The sequence below is a fragment of the Eubalaena glacialis genome, chromosome 2, assembly GCF_028564815.1.
Source record: "Eubalaena glacialis isolate mEubGla1 chromosome 2, mEubGla1.1.hap2.+ XY, whole genome shotgun sequence".
Classification (NCBI taxonomy): domain Eukaryota; kingdom Metazoa; phylum Chordata; class Mammalia; order Artiodactyla; family Balaenidae; genus Eubalaena; species Eubalaena glacialis.
Genome location: NC_083717.1, coordinates 190,820,175 through 190,834,471, shown reverse-complemented (window position 1 = coordinate 190,834,471; position 14,297 = coordinate 190,820,175). Strand labels below are relative to the sequence as shown.

General features: G+C 58.2%; 1 protein-coding gene and 1 pseudogene across 3 annotated transcripts; both read left to right on the top strand.

Annotated features, from left to right (window-relative positions):
* Positions 1 to 179: 179 nt before the first annotated feature.
* SLC25A29 (solute carrier family 25 member 29) lies at positions 180 to 13,145 on the top strand. Of its 3 annotated transcripts, none has more exons than XM_061181254.1 (4): positions 180 to 567; positions 6,158 to 6,201; positions 11,908 to 11,991; positions 12,309 to 13,145. In XM_061181254.1, the coding sequence occupies exons 1-4, from the start codon at positions 534 to 536 to the stop codon at positions 13,056 to 13,058; spliced, it is 912 nt and encodes a 303-aa protein (XP_061037237.1). In that variant the 5' UTR covers positions 180 to 533; the 3' UTR covers positions 13,059 to 13,145. The 3 variants fall into 3 exon arrangements, with proteins under 3 accessions (XP_061037237.1, XP_061037238.1, XP_061037239.1); XM_061181255.1 differs by lacking the exons at positions 180 to 567; positions 6,158 to 6,201 and adding exons at positions 9,216 to 9,807; positions 10,107 to 10,177; XM_061181256.1 differs by lacking the exons at positions 180 to 567; positions 6,158 to 6,201 and adding exons at positions 9,751 to 9,807; positions 10,147 to 10,177.
* Positions 6,210 to 9,164, top strand: LOC133084514 (small nuclear ribonucleoprotein E-like; annotated as a pseudogene).
* Positions 13,146 to 14,297: the final 1,152 nt, after the last annotated feature.

Below are 14,297 nucleotides of genomic sequence, written 5' to 3'. Positions count from 1 at the left end.
CCTTCCCGCAGCAGCACACACCCGGCTTCCTCCCCCGCCCGGAGCGGCGCGGGCGGGCGCACGAAGCACATTCTTTGTCTGCAGCGCCTCCGCACCTCCCCCGCCCGCCCGCCTGCCGGCGTGTTACGTGCCTCCCGCCCCGCCCCGCCCGCCCCAGGTCCGCCCAGCCAATGAAGCGCGGCGGCGGCGCGCAGGGCCCGGGGTGTTGTCCGCGCCACGCCCGCCCGTTGGCTGAGCTCTGCGCCCCGCCCGAGCCCGGCCGGCAGGTCCGAGGGGCCGGACACGCCGCCCGAGGTGAGGGACCACGGGCGGTGCGCGGACGACAGCAAGGGCGTGCGCCCGGCAAGGAGTCGCGCGCTGAGCCGCCGCCGCCGCCGCCAGACCTCAGTCTGCGTGGTGCTCCGTGCCAGGAGGCGGCGGCCAGGCCGAGTCCCGGCCAAGCAGGGCAGGGGGAGCCCTCGACGGCGACCAGCCCGGCGAGGGGCCAGAGAAAGAGGACAAGGAGGAAGGGCGGCCTCACCGAGGACCCGGCAATGGCGCTCGACTTTCTGGCTGGATGCGCTGGGGGTAAGGAGGCGGGCGGGTCCTGCCCGGGCGCGTGCGGGGGCCGGGAACGCCGGGCCGCCGGGGCGAGGCGTCCGGGCTGGGAGGCCAGCGCACCTGCGAGCTCTCGGCTCAGTGGCTTACCCTGGGGCTGGGGATTCCTTGTCTGTAAAATGGGTTAGCAGTGCTCTTGTCTCACGGGATTCTCGTGGGCGTGAATTGACGACAAGCCGGGAGGGCGCCTAGCGCGCTGTCCGCGAGGGCAGGTGTCTTTTAAGTCCTTCAGGGCACGTTCGGACGAGAGGTCTGGCGCTCCGGGACAGTACCGTGGCTGCCAGGGGACCGCCAGAAGGATGCCCCACCGCCCTCCTCGCCCGAGGCCAGCGGACGGCGAGGCCCCGAGCCCATTTCCCTCTCCACCTCCCCCAGCCCGCGCCCACCTGGAGCAGGGTCCCCTCCCTCGACCCAAAAAGTTTGAAGCTGGCTCCACCCCCTCTCCCGTAGCCGTCTGGGTGGGGCCGGGGCCACTGGACGACGCCCTAGGGAGATGGCCTAAAAGGCGCCGGCACGACCCCAGGCACCGAGTCACGCTTTGGCGCCCCGCCCCCTTCCTACGTGGTTCTGCTGGGGGTGAGACTCCACCCGGCTGGCAGAGTGGGCCTGACACGCCGCGCGAGCTAGGCCTTGGTCTCACGCGTGCGTGTCACCGGCGTGGGGCACCGTCACCGAAGCCGGGGCGCGGCGCTGGGGTCCTGTGTCCCCGGGAGGACCTGAGTCAGTGTGCCGTACGGGCTCTGCTGTGGCCTGACCGTTGGGCGTCGGGCTCTGCACTTGCCTCTTTGGCCTTTAGTTTCTCTGCTTTTACTTGTAGAGTTAATTTATTCAACAGGTATTCACTGGGAGCCAGGTTTAGCCCTCAGGAATTCAGCAGAGTGGACAGAAGTGGCAGGGCTCTGCCTCACGGGGAGAGGGCTGGCTGGGTGTCCCCAGGCCCCATCCAGTCTCTGACATCAGGTGCTTCTCTTCTCCAGCACCTGCCCCTGTTGGCTTTAATAAAGCTCTCAGCTACCTGCCAGCCGTGGGCACCCTGGAGGAAGAGGAGCGTCTAGCATTTAAACCGGTGCGGTGCTAGCTTCCTGTCCTGCATGAGAGGAGGCTGGTGGAGAAGGGGGTGTGCCCAGGAAGTGTCCCAGACGGTTACCCAATCAGGCCTCCAGGCCCCAGAGCTTTCAGTAATTTGGGGAGCATTTCTCGCAAGCCCAGGGTGCCAGAGGAGACAGGAGGGGTTGGCCTCTGTGGACCCAGCTCTCAATTCCCCCCATCCCCATTCCACTCTCTGCTCTTCCCATCCCCCTCGAGGGACCTCCCCTAGTGTCCTGCCACCAGGCCGCCGGCTCCTCCTGGGCCCCAGACCCTTCTCTACCCACCCCCAATGGTAGCTCAGTCCCAGGGCCAACACCGCTTTCCAGCCCCTTTCCGCTGGGCGGAGTGTGGGTTCTTTCCCCAGAGGGGCAGGATTCCTTCTGTATTCACGCAAGCGTCCTGGGATCCACGGGGATTGGGGTGGGAACACTCATCCTAAGGCCAGGACCATCCCCCCAGACACACTTGTTAAGTCCCTCTGGGCTCTTGCTCACCCAGGACCCTGCCTGGAATGCCTTCTGCCCATCCTCACCAAGCCCACCTGGGAGAGATCCTGTCCAGGCCCCAGGGTTGGGGCAAGGCCAGGGTCCAGCACCCTGGAGAGCTGTAGGTACTCCACGGCCCCCGAACCGACTGCCCTACCTGGATCCAGCTGGAAGCCTGGGGCTGGTGGTGCCCACCTACTCCCGCACTGTGTGAGCGGAGACGGGAGAGGGTAGAAGAGACCCTCTCCTGGTATATTTGACCCAGGAGAAACCTAGGCCCTCAGAAGTGGAGAGAGGCTGCCATGCTCTTCCCTTCCCCCAGCCTCACGGGCGCTAGGGGCTGGCCCACAGGACAGTGACCTGATTGTGTCCCAGGCCTGCCTTCCGGGCCCCTGGCACGGCCTGGCCAGAGCAGAGGGGCCGTCCAGGAACCTTGCGCAGGTGGCGCCCCTACCTTGGGGCCTGGCCCCCAGAGGTTGCCTGGTTCCTTGGGGTTTGAGCTCCTCAAGGCCTGCAGGCTCAGGGCAGATGAAGGCTGCCTTTCCGAAGCTGGTGTGGCTCTTGATTCAGATTCCCCGGAGGAAGGACAGTACATCACCTCTGATTGGCTGGGTGTGGGCCATGTGTTCAACCTCGCCTTCCAAGAGGTGCGGGTGGGACCTTGATTGACAGCTTCCCCGAGGTCTCCCGGGGTGGAAGGGTCCCAATGCCCACCTGCACTCTTCCACCACAGGTCAGTTCCTGGTCTGACCTTGGGTTCTGAATGGGGGTCCCCTTGCCGCAGGCATGGATGGGAGGAGAGAAATTCAACCATAGGCAGTGGGACCCTGCATATGGGGGACAGGTCAGTCATCCTGGTGTCCCTTCCCACCACTTCTTCTGCCAGGCGCCTCCAGGACAGTGGCCCCGCCTCCTGCCCTTGAGGGTCATGGGATGGGGGTTGCCCCTAAAAGGCCAGCTCATGTAAGGCAGTGGGCACCGGCTTTGGAGTTGGGATACACGGTCCACTTTGGCTGCTGTGATTGTAGGCCCCTCTCAGGGAGATGGCCCTCAGGCTTCCTGGCTCTCAGGGTGACTGGGAGGTTAAAAGTATAAGGATTTGGGGGACTGGAGGCCCTGATGGAGGCAGGCCCATAGCCGACTCTTGTTTCTGTGGATGGAGATGTTTGGGGTAAAGGGGGCCAGCCCCTCGCCTGAGGGCACTCAAATCAAGGGAGAAAATGGGAATGTAGCTGCCTGCTCTTGGAGCCCTTGGTGGGATGAGGGGCGCCTCTCCCACCCCAGAGGCTGATGAAGGCTGTTGCTGGCACCTGGGCAAGTCTGGGACCAGAGGCGGGGGCATCCACCCACAGGAAGGGGACCCCCGCCCCAGCTGGGCCTGGCTGCAGGGGGCATGGCTGGAGAGAGAAGGAAGGCCAGGCAACACACCTCAGGCGGTGTTAGGTTTCCAGAGCCCGAGGAGATCCAGTTACAGCCCACGAAAGGAGGTTCTAGAACTAGGATTTTCAAATTCAGAAAATTCAAAACATGAAATGAAAAAGAAGGTAGATCTCAAGTGATAAAAACAAAGTGTGTCTCGAAGACCAGAAACACAGAGGTGGAAGTCTCGAGGGGAAAGACAGGTTTGGGGTGTCTTTTCACCCACCTGTGAATGTTAGGGGTCTCAGAGGGAGAAAAAGGTCTGGAGATGATGAGTATGATGAATACATAATAGTGGAAATTTTCTCTGATCAGGAAAAGGCTAGTCTGCGCTGGGGGAGTTCTAGGCTGGGTTCTTTTAAAGAAAAAAGACACACCCTTGGTATCTCCTGGTGACATTCCCGAAATCTACAGATAAAATCTCAGTGGCTTCTTCATAGAATAAATAAATTATTGACAAAGGAGAACAGACACGCTGACAACAGATTTCTCATCTGCAGCACTGGAAACCAGAAGATTCTGGGACATTGCCGCCCTTAATGGCCTGGGCCCGGAATCCTCACCAGAGCACAGGACTGTTTTCCCTAATGGCGTTAAAGAAACAGATTTTGCAGATGAGCAGGAGTTCAGAGGGCATGTCTCCCGTGTGTTACAACTGAGGGCCATAGTCAAGAAAGGCTCCAACGATCGCAGTAGAGACCCCGAGATGGCGGGAGAGGTGAAGAGAAGGAATAGCCCCGAGTCTCGTGGGGTTTGTAGGGGAAGATCAGTGGAAGCTGGCAGGGTGGGAACCCTCTTGGGGGTAGGGTGGGGCAGTAGAGGGCAGAGAGAGCCTCCTACTCTCACCCCATGGCGGGGACGGTTCTTACCCTGTTTCTACATAAGGGTTATGAGTGTTCAAAAGCAGAAGTAACTCTTAGGTGAACTTACAAATTAACAAGCAGAAAGGGGATAAATAGTAGTTTGCCTGAACCAGGAAAAATGTGGAAAGGAAAGGAAGTACATAGATCATGCCCGTAAAGTAAGACGGAATCATGTCAGATCCCTTGTCTTGGCAAAATCTGAGACTGCTGCAGGCCGGAGTAGAAACCAAAACCCAGCTGTAAATTGTTTGTGGAACAACTAAAACAAAGCAGTAAGACAAGGTTGAAAATTAGGAACTGGACAAAACTATACCAGACACACCTGACCAAAAACAAAGCAGGATTGGCAAAGCTAGCATCAAACAAAGTGGATTTTAAGGTCCGAAGCATTAAACAAGATGAGGACATTATACAAGGATTAAAAATACAATTTATGGGGGAATTCCTTGGCAGTCCAGTGGTTAAGACTCCATGCTTCCGGTGCAGGGAGCACGGGTTCGATCCCTGGTCGGGGAACTAAGATCCCACATGCTGTGCGGTGCGGCCAAAAAGTAATAATAATAATAGTAATAAATAAATAAATTTTTTTAATAATACAATTTATGAAGAAGCGTAATAACTCCCGTTGACTTCTGGGCATCCACGAACATGGTAACCAGCTCTGACAGGGAGGCCTGAGTGATTAAGGAGGGCGGCTCCAGGGCCAGAAGGTTTGGGTCCAGATCTCGGCTCCACCACTTACCTAGCTGTGTGGCATGGACATATTACTTTTCTATGCCTCAGTTTCTTCATCTGTAAAACGGGCTAATGGTCCTTTCTTTACATATATAAGAAAGAGAGTTGGTACACGGACAAAACTAAGAACGGTAACCAGAAGGTAGAAACGTTACTGTTTGTTACTCAACAAATGTTAGCCTCTTTAATTGCTATATTTAATTATACATTTAAATATAGCCCCCAAAAAAGAAGAACTGTAAGATGTACACACATGAAATTCTAGGGAAGAAAGCATGGGAGTCAGTGCAGCAGTTACCCGACCTCACTGAGCCTCACTTCTTCCATGAAGCAGAGTAACAAGACTGCCCGATTCACAGGGATGTTTGTAACCCACACAGCACGCAGGACTCTCACAGGTGCTTGTGGGCCATTTGGAGGGGGAGCCTTTGTCCTCTGAGGGGGGCTGGATTCGGACAGGTCCTGGACTGCTACATAACCAAGCATGAACGCCTCAGGTCCTGGGTCAGCACTTCGGGGGCCAGGGGCGGCCCTGGGGAGGTTGGTCCTCACACCTGTACAGGCGAGGAGAGTGATGCCCAGACACCGAGTTCTTTGTGAGCTCGATCAGCTGGTAAATGGCAGAGGGAAAATTCACATCTGGGCGAGGGGCCGGCCCCAAGTCCAGAGCCCCTGGAGACCCGAACCGTGCCAGGTATTTGGAGTGACGTGAGCATCTTAGAAATGGCACGTGCAGCCTCCCAAGGGGGAACTTCTTTTGTCACCTGCAGTGAGCAGCAGGGCGGAGGGAGAGTCGCCAGCTTTGAGCTGGACAGGTCCTGGCCTGACCTTGGGGCGGTCACCCTCACTTACCCTCACGCGGAGGATTAAGGGGCTCCCGGGATGTGCCAGGCACGTCCTTGCCAGAACCGTGCCCCACGCTGCGGTTTCCGAGGCACCTGGGTCACACGTCCTCCTTTCTCCCTCCAGGTGTGGCAGGTGTGCTGGTGGGACACCCCTTTGACACAGTCAAGGTGAGTCTCTCGTCGAGGTTTTATTCTCAGGCCCTCGTGGAGGTGCAGACATTGGAGGGAGGCCTGCAGCGTCCTGGTGGCTGGACCCCCCTTTCCGGGCACCACCTCAGGAGCCCTTCCAAGGTCCTCCCACAGGTTCTAGAATGAAGGTAGAATCAGGGTTCTTCTCCCTGCTGCCCAGGTGAGAGGCAGCTTGTCCACTGGGCCGAGTTGGCCTTTCCTCCCAGGTTTGTCCCTACAGTGTCCCAGCTGGGGCTGAACTTGGAGGTCCATCCTGGGGCTTGGCCAGCTGGGACCGAGGGCCCGAAGGACAGGTTTCCTCCCACCCAGAGCAAGGGACACCCACCCTGTCTTTACGCAGAACTCCTCCAGACAGCTTCCTGAAAAAGAAAGTTCAGAGAGAAAATACAGAAATACAGAAAAATCACACCTTGTCAGCGTTTCCCGTGACCGTGATCTTCACAGAGCGGTGGTGATCAGGGCTGAGAAACTGAGCAGTCGTTTCCCGAGGGCTGGTGTGCACCTGTAGGGTGCTGGTGGCTCCAGAGCATGGCCCCGGGGCCGGCGCCCAGTTCCCCCTCCGCGAGCCCGCACCTTGGCACGCCGTCGGGCCCCAGGTTCTCCGACGCCTCAGCGGAAACCAAGGAAGTCTGCATACCCAGTTGGAAATTCCCAAATAAGATTTCCCCCGTTTCTGGGGTTTCTTGGTCCTTCAGCTGTAGCCAAGTCAGGACCCTTCCTTGCCGGCTTCCCCTGGGAGCCCGGTGAGCTGCCAGCAGCAGGCACTAGGCCAGACCTGGTGTCCCGCTGTGAACACTGAACCTGGCGTCTCTTCCCGGGGGGGCGAGGGCAGAGCGCAGGCAAGGACGTCATCCCTAGGTGGGTTTGAGAGGACTCCCTGTCTCCTCTTTTTTCAGGAACCCAGGTGTTCCTGGGCTGAGAACAGGTCTTGTGAACTAGGGCAGGGATTTTCTCCAGCACAGGCGTGAGGGCCCTGCCTTATGCACTGGCTCTGACTTTAAAAAGGTCTGTCCCGGGAATTCCCTGGTGGTCCAGTGGTTAGGACTCCCCGCTTTCACTGCTGAGGGCCCAGGTTCGATCCCAGGTCGGGGAACTCAGATCCCGCAAGCCACTCAGAGAAGTACCCCCCCGCCCCCAAAAAAAAAAATGTCTGTCCCTGGGCCTTGTGCAGCTCCGGGCCCCCTGCCAGCTGATCTGCCATGGGACTGTGGGCCAGTCACTTTACCTCCGGGCCAGCTGTTCTGACCTGCACAGTGAGGGGTCGGCAAGGTGACTGAGGCCTTTGGGCCCGGTGCTCAGCAGGGTACTTTGTGCTGGATGAAATGCTGGTTCCGAAGGGTGTGGAATTCCTTCCAAGCCACTCTGAGCGAATTTGGAGAGGAGTTGGAAAGGCCAGGCTTTCTGGCCACTCAGCAGCCCCTGAGCCCCCATACGGGCCTGTGGAGAGTGAGGCGCTGGGGGAGCCTGCCCACGGGCCAGAGCAGCCCAGGACAGCCAGGCGGGGTCCACGTCATGCTGTGTTTCTGTCGCGTGTTCATGTGTCATGAATGCCTCTCAGAGCTGCATCCAGCCAGGAAGTGTCTCCAATTCACTTCTTCAGCCCAGCTTTGCAGAGGCCTCTTTGAGCTAGGACTCAGCCAGGCCTGGCCAGGCCTTCTGCAGCTCCCCGCCCCCGGCCCCTCAGTCAGGCCCGCCAGGCTGGGGGGCACTTTGCTCTGGCGTCTCTAGCTCCCTCGGATCTTCTGAGCCATGACCAGCACCCCCGGCAGTAATTTGAGCACAGGAACCTCTGCCCCACTGGGTTCCTGCCCCCGGGACACCCCTCTCCCCCCACCTTACCTGGCACCTGGAGGGTGGGCTTTTTTTTTTTTTTTTTTAAGATATTTGCCATGTATTTCTTCTTTAGGTCTTTTTTTTTTTTTTAATTTATTTTTTTTATATTTATTTTTGGCTGTGTTGGGTCTTTGTTTCTGTGCGAGGGCTTTCTCTAGTTGCGGCAAGCAGGGGCCACTCTTCATCGCGGTACGCGGGCCTCTATCGCGGCCTCTCGTTGCGGAGCACAGGCTCCAGACGCGCAGGCTCAGTAGTTGTGGCTCACGGGCCCAGTTGCTCCGCGGCATGTGGGATCTTCCCAGACCAGGGCTCGAACCCGTGTCCCCTGCATTGGCAGGCAGATTCTCAACCACTGCGCCACCAGGGAGGCCCGAGGGTGGGCTTTGAGGAGATCCATTTGGAACTGTGTTTTTGCCACCGTGGCCCAGCAGCATCACATCTGGGCAAAGCTGTCTTTAAAAAGCCAAGCTTTTGGTGTGCGGGATAGTGTGGTCTTTGTGAGCTTCCACCGTGGTGTACCAGGGCCAGGGCCAGAAGGTGCAGAAGGTGATGGTACAGCCCATCGATCTCATCTTCAGATGCTTGCAAAATAGATCTCGGATTCAGGTGTGACCTTACGAGCAAGTGAATATGCGGATAGAGGGCTGTATCATCGGTGTTGATGAGTATATGAACCTCGTATTAGATGATGCAGAAGAGATTCATTCTAAAACAAAGTCAGGAAAACAACTGAGTCGGATCACGCTAAAAGGAGATAACATTACTGTGCTCGAAAGTGTCTCCAACTAGAAATGATCAATGAGGTGTCCTTTGTTAGAAGTGTAGTTCTGAAGCATTTATTCATATTGTTTTGCTCACCTTTATGTTATTACCAGATGACAGTAAATGCTGTGGGATTGTTTTTATTAAAATATTTACATTGTTTCCTTCTAAAAAAAAAAAAAGCCAAGCTTTTTATTCTGAAGGGGGAGAAAACCCACCCCCAGCAATCACCACTGACACTCTTGTCCCATCCATGGGCTCAGATACTATTAAATTGTGCTGATTCTAGAGACACTCATTTGGTTTGATTTAATGCTATATCACCAATGGCCTTTTTTTTTTTTTTACTGACTGTTTTCCATTATAAAAGTTAAGCATTCTCAGTCAAAGAAAATTGGGAAATGTGATTTTTTTTTTTAATGTCTTTTAATCATTGGCTACATACACATTTTTTTGGTTGGCTTTCTATTACAAAAGTAATGTAGGTCAAAAAAATGTTCACCATAACAGAGATATATAAACTAAAAAGAAAACAAAAACAAAAAACAACAGTCCTTTATGTAACCTTTCCCCCAAACCTTGTTAATGATTTCTGCCAAAAAACAGACATGTACACAGGCCCATATATATTGCTTGCTTCTGGCAAAGGTGGGATTTACTTCATAGCTCTGCGGTGGTGGTTTTAATTGAAGTGTCACACACGGAGAAATGTGCACACGCGCTCCGTGTACGAATCTATGAATCACCGTGAAGCACACACCTGGGAGAAGAAACGAGGCCGGTCCCCCCGAAGCCCCCCTCCTCTCCTAACACCTTTGCCCTCCCCTTTTCCAGGCGGCCACCATCCTAACTTCTCATCCGTGGTCTGTTTTACCTCTTCTTGAACCTCATGAACTTGGACCTGGGCTCCGGAACGCGTGCAGGGACACCCGTGTTCCATGTCCATCCATGCTGTCTTATGGCCGCGACATTGGCAGTTTGTTCCTCCAGGTCTTTGGATCTGAAATCTGAGTCCAAAGTTTGGTTTTCCTCTGTTGCACCCAGAACTGCAGCCGCTGTCCGCAGACACACCGCCTTCACACATGTTTCTGTGGGAAGGCCATTTTCTGTCCTGTGTCACTGGATGTGACACTGACCAGGGACACCATGTCCGAGCCCTCTTTCACCAGGGAACAGCCGGCCCGGGCAGGGGAGGGGGTGGGGAGGCTGGGGGCTGGCCTCGGGGGTCCCTGCCTGGATGTGATGTTGAAATTTTGTGTTGCTTTAACCGCCTTTACTTTCTGAGCTAGGGGCTGTCTCCATCCATAGCAAAATGTAACTTTGTTGTAGATGAGCGTAAGCCTCACCCCGGAGAGCGCTAGTAAGTACAGACCAGGTGAACCCAACGCTTCTCTTCTCTGTCGTCCCCCCTCGCCCCCCCCAATCAGACCCTGGGCCTGGACCCCACCCCACCACGCCCCTCCCCACCCCCCATCCCCCAGAGTTCCCTCCCCAGCTAGGGACAGGGAGGGTGTGAGGTGAGCTTGGGCCCAGCCCAGATCCTGGGGTGGGAGCCCTGGGGGCTGGCTGAGAAAAATCAGGCCCCTCTGGATCAGGGAGTCTTCATGTGGGGTCTTCCCAGCCCTGTCGGGGAGCTGGGAGCCTCCGGGTCTTGTGTGCGAATGACCACTTTTCCTGGGGTGGGCCCGTCAGTCCTCAAATGAGATCCTGTCAAGACTTAAAAGACTCCACCGGGGTGTCTGAAAGTCCAACCCACGGAGGGAACAGCTCCGTTTCACATCATGTCTGCTGACACAGCCCTCTTGGTGCCAGTGTCGGGGGACCACAGGAGGAAGAGACAGTCCCCCAGAGACCCCAGAACACTGAAGGGAAAATGAAGAGCCTCCCATCCCAGAAACAACCTGGGACAGAGCTCGTGGTGTTAATATGTTCTCCAAGTGCATCGAGTGGTTGTGCTTTTCTCCTCTGAGCTGGCAGCCAGGGCAGGGAGGGGTGCTGGGGTGAACGTCGCAGGGTGCCCTCGGTGGTCAGCTGCCTCTCAGAGCAGTGGCTGCCAGCTGTTGGTTGAGGTCCTCGTGTGCCGAGATGGTATTCTTTTTTTCCTTACAAAACATTTCCTGTAAGTGCATTCGCCAGCACCCCTACCCCACCCTGGCCCCGACCAACACAGCCACTCATGTCCCTGGAGTGGACAGCCTTGACCGAGTTGCAAAACATCTCTGAGCCTCAGTCTTCCCACCTTTGAAATGGGAGTGACCAAACCCACTTCGGCCAGTGATTATGCCTGTAATGGTGATAATCTCTGAGTCAGCGCCGGAGACCACCTCCCGGAACGGGACCTAACCTAGCTCACCCCGCCCCGCGTGACACGGATTCGGAGTTCAGGAAATGCGCTCCTGCTCCGCACTGGGGGGGCCCGCGTATCAAGGACAGAGAGAAGCTCTCGGTCGACAAAGAACGCTTTCACAGTGAGGTTCTGGCCCGCTGGGCTCCAAGGGCAGCGCAGCCTGATCCCCCAGGCCCCAGAGTTGCTGACACGGTTCCCAAGGAGGCTGTCAGCTGCTCTCCTGTCACCGCTTTACTAACTCATGACCACTGCCCTCACCGGGGGACACTGGCAGAAACCAAGCGGAAGGCCCACGAGGCCCGAGGCTCCTCACTTTTAGTGCCCATTGCGCGCTGCCAGCCCCTGATGAAGGGAGTGTGTGGTGGGATGTTAGATCTTGAGCCCCTTTGGCATCGGCCACGATTTGCTACCGGGAGGGTGGGGAGGTCTCGAGAGATGTCTCATGCCCCACTGTCAGTACATGGTGCAGAGATGGTGAAGCAGGGGTCTTGAGGACCCCTGCTCCTCTGCAGCTGGCTGTCTCCGTGACTGCCCACTGATAGCCTTCCCTAAAGAGGCACAGACACCCAGCCCTGCCCCACCCTGGAACTCCTAAAGCCACAGAAAGCTCCTTGGCTCCCTGCTTTCTGGGTCTGGCCTTGGGCCTCCTGGAGAGAGCCTCCCCGGGTGTCCTGAGTGCTGGCCCCGGGGAGCTGCGTGATCTGGCTCCACTAGCCCGCCTTTCACTGGCCCCCTCCTTCCAGGTGCGGCTCCAGGTCCAGAGCATGGAGAAGCCCCAGTACCGAGGGACCTTGCACTGCTTCCAGGCCATCATCAAGCAGGAAAGCGTGAGTGGCCTGGGGCCCGTGGGGGTGTGGCAGGGAACCAGCCTCTGGGATGCTGCCGTCCCCAGACCACAGAGCTGGAAAAAGAGGCTTCGGGGCAACTGTTGGGCAAATCCAGGCTTTGCGAATGGCAGGGTGCAAGTGCCCAGGCCTCTCAGATTGAGGGCTTCGGTTCTACTAAAATGCTGCTTGATCCTCGTGTACCGCTAGGGTGGGCCGGGGCAGCCGCCAGCTGCATGGAGGGTCCCTGGAGAGGTGGGCTTGGGCAACCCCGGACTCCAAGCGGGAGCGCCCCTGATGCGTCTCGGTGCGCCCCGCAGGTGCTGGGCCTGTACCGCGGCCTGGGCTCGCCCCTCCTGGGGCTCACCTTCATCAACGCGCTGGTGTTCGGCGTGCAGGGCAACACCCTCCGGGCCCTGGGCCGGGACTCGCCGCTGAACCAGTTCCTGGCGGGCGCGGCGGCAGGCGCCATCCAGTGCGTCATCTGCTGCCCCATGGAGCTGGCCAAGACGCGTCTGCAGCTGCAGGAGGCGGGGCCGGCCCGTACGTACCGCGGCCCCGTGGACTGCCTGGCGCAGGTCTATCGGCGGGAGGGCCTGCGCGGCGTCAACCGGGGCATGGTGTCCACGCTGCTGCGCGAGATCCCCAGCTTCGGCGTCTACTTCCTCACCTACGACGTGCTGACGCGCGCGCTGGGCTGCGAGCCGGGCGACCGCCTGCTGGTGCCCAAGCTGTTGCTGGCGGGCGGCACGTCGGGCATCGCGTCCTGGCTCTCCACCTACCCCTTGGACGTGGTGAAGTCGCGGCTGCAGGCGGACGGGCTGCGGGGCGCCCCACGCTACCGGGGCATCCTCGACTGCGTGCGCCAGAGCTACCGCGCCGAGGGCTGGCGCGTCTTCACGCGCGGGCTGGCCTCCACGCTGCTGCGCGCCTTCCCCGTCAACGCCGCCACCTTCGCCACCGTCACCGTGGTGCTCAGCTACGCGCGCGGCGAGGAGGCCCGGCCCGAGGGCGACGCCGTGCCCGCCGCCCCGGCGGGGCCCGCCTTGGCCCAGCCCTCCAGCCTGTGACGCCCGGGCCCCCGGCACCCGAGGGCCCGAGCTCTCCCGGGGCCGCTTTTCCAAAACGCAGCCTAGACATAAATTGGGCCCCCGGCACCGACCACCCTGCACCGGACGCCCAGACCCCGTGGGCTGTGGACTCCATCAGACCTGGGTTGAATTCCACGCCTCAGCTGGGTGACCCTGGCCACAAATTTGACATCCTTGGTTTTCTCCTCTGTGAAATGGGGATCCTCATACCCGCGTTGTACAGTCCGGAAGCTCAGAGATGATGCCCCTGCGGCGCCCAGCCTGGCACTGTTACTTGGAGTCTTCCAGAAACCCAGCCAACACGCCAGCCCTTTCCTGGGATCCCAGCCACACCGCCATGGGGTCTCTGATGACCCACCCGTGAGCTTGCCAGCAACTCGCTAACGCTGCAAATCCTCCACCTGGCAGAGCTCTCGGGACACTTCTTCACCTGTCCAGTCTGTGTTAGGGACAGAGAGGCAGCTCAGGGGCCCCTGGTGTCATAGAACTGAATCCTCTGCAAGGCTGGGAATATCCCTACTCCTGACGCTCCCACTGCAGGGTAATCTGGGGGACCACTAAGAAGCCATGAGACCTTCTGGAAGCTCCATATTGGCCTAGGGGCTGGGGTGGGGGAGCGGGCACAGGTCAGTGGGAGGGGAGATCTCAACAGTTAAATACAGCCATGGCAAGGAGAAGTCTTTGCACCCTCTGGGCTTCAGGCTGCCCATCTGTAAAATGGGGACGTGGGTCAGCGGATGTCTGGGGCTCTGGCCCACTACCAACGGCCAGGAACCAACACCAGGGTTGGTGGAAATGGTGTCTTTCCCAGGCAATCTCAATGCTTCGTGTCCCTGTGAATCCTCGCAGGGCCTGTAAGTGGGCACAGGTACCGCCAGTTTGGGCCCCTCCAGGCCGAAGGGCATCTGAGCCCGCGCTCCCGGGGCTGTCACTAGAAGCAGGGCTGTGGTGTGAGCTCAGGGCAGCCGGGCGCATCTGGTACATCATGGCCGTGAGAATGGGCGGGGAGGAGGATTCTTTTGCACAAGCTGGAGGTGACTGTGGCCTCCTTTGCCCCGAGTGGCGCTCAGCCTCTTGGGCAAAGTGATCAGCTCTCCCAGGAGGCAGGCTGTGCTCAAGGAAGGACAGGACTCCCACCTTGTACACGTGGCATCATTGTTGTACAGAAACCGCCAAGGGAATAAAGTGTTCTGTGTTTTTTTAAGACGATGGGGCTTT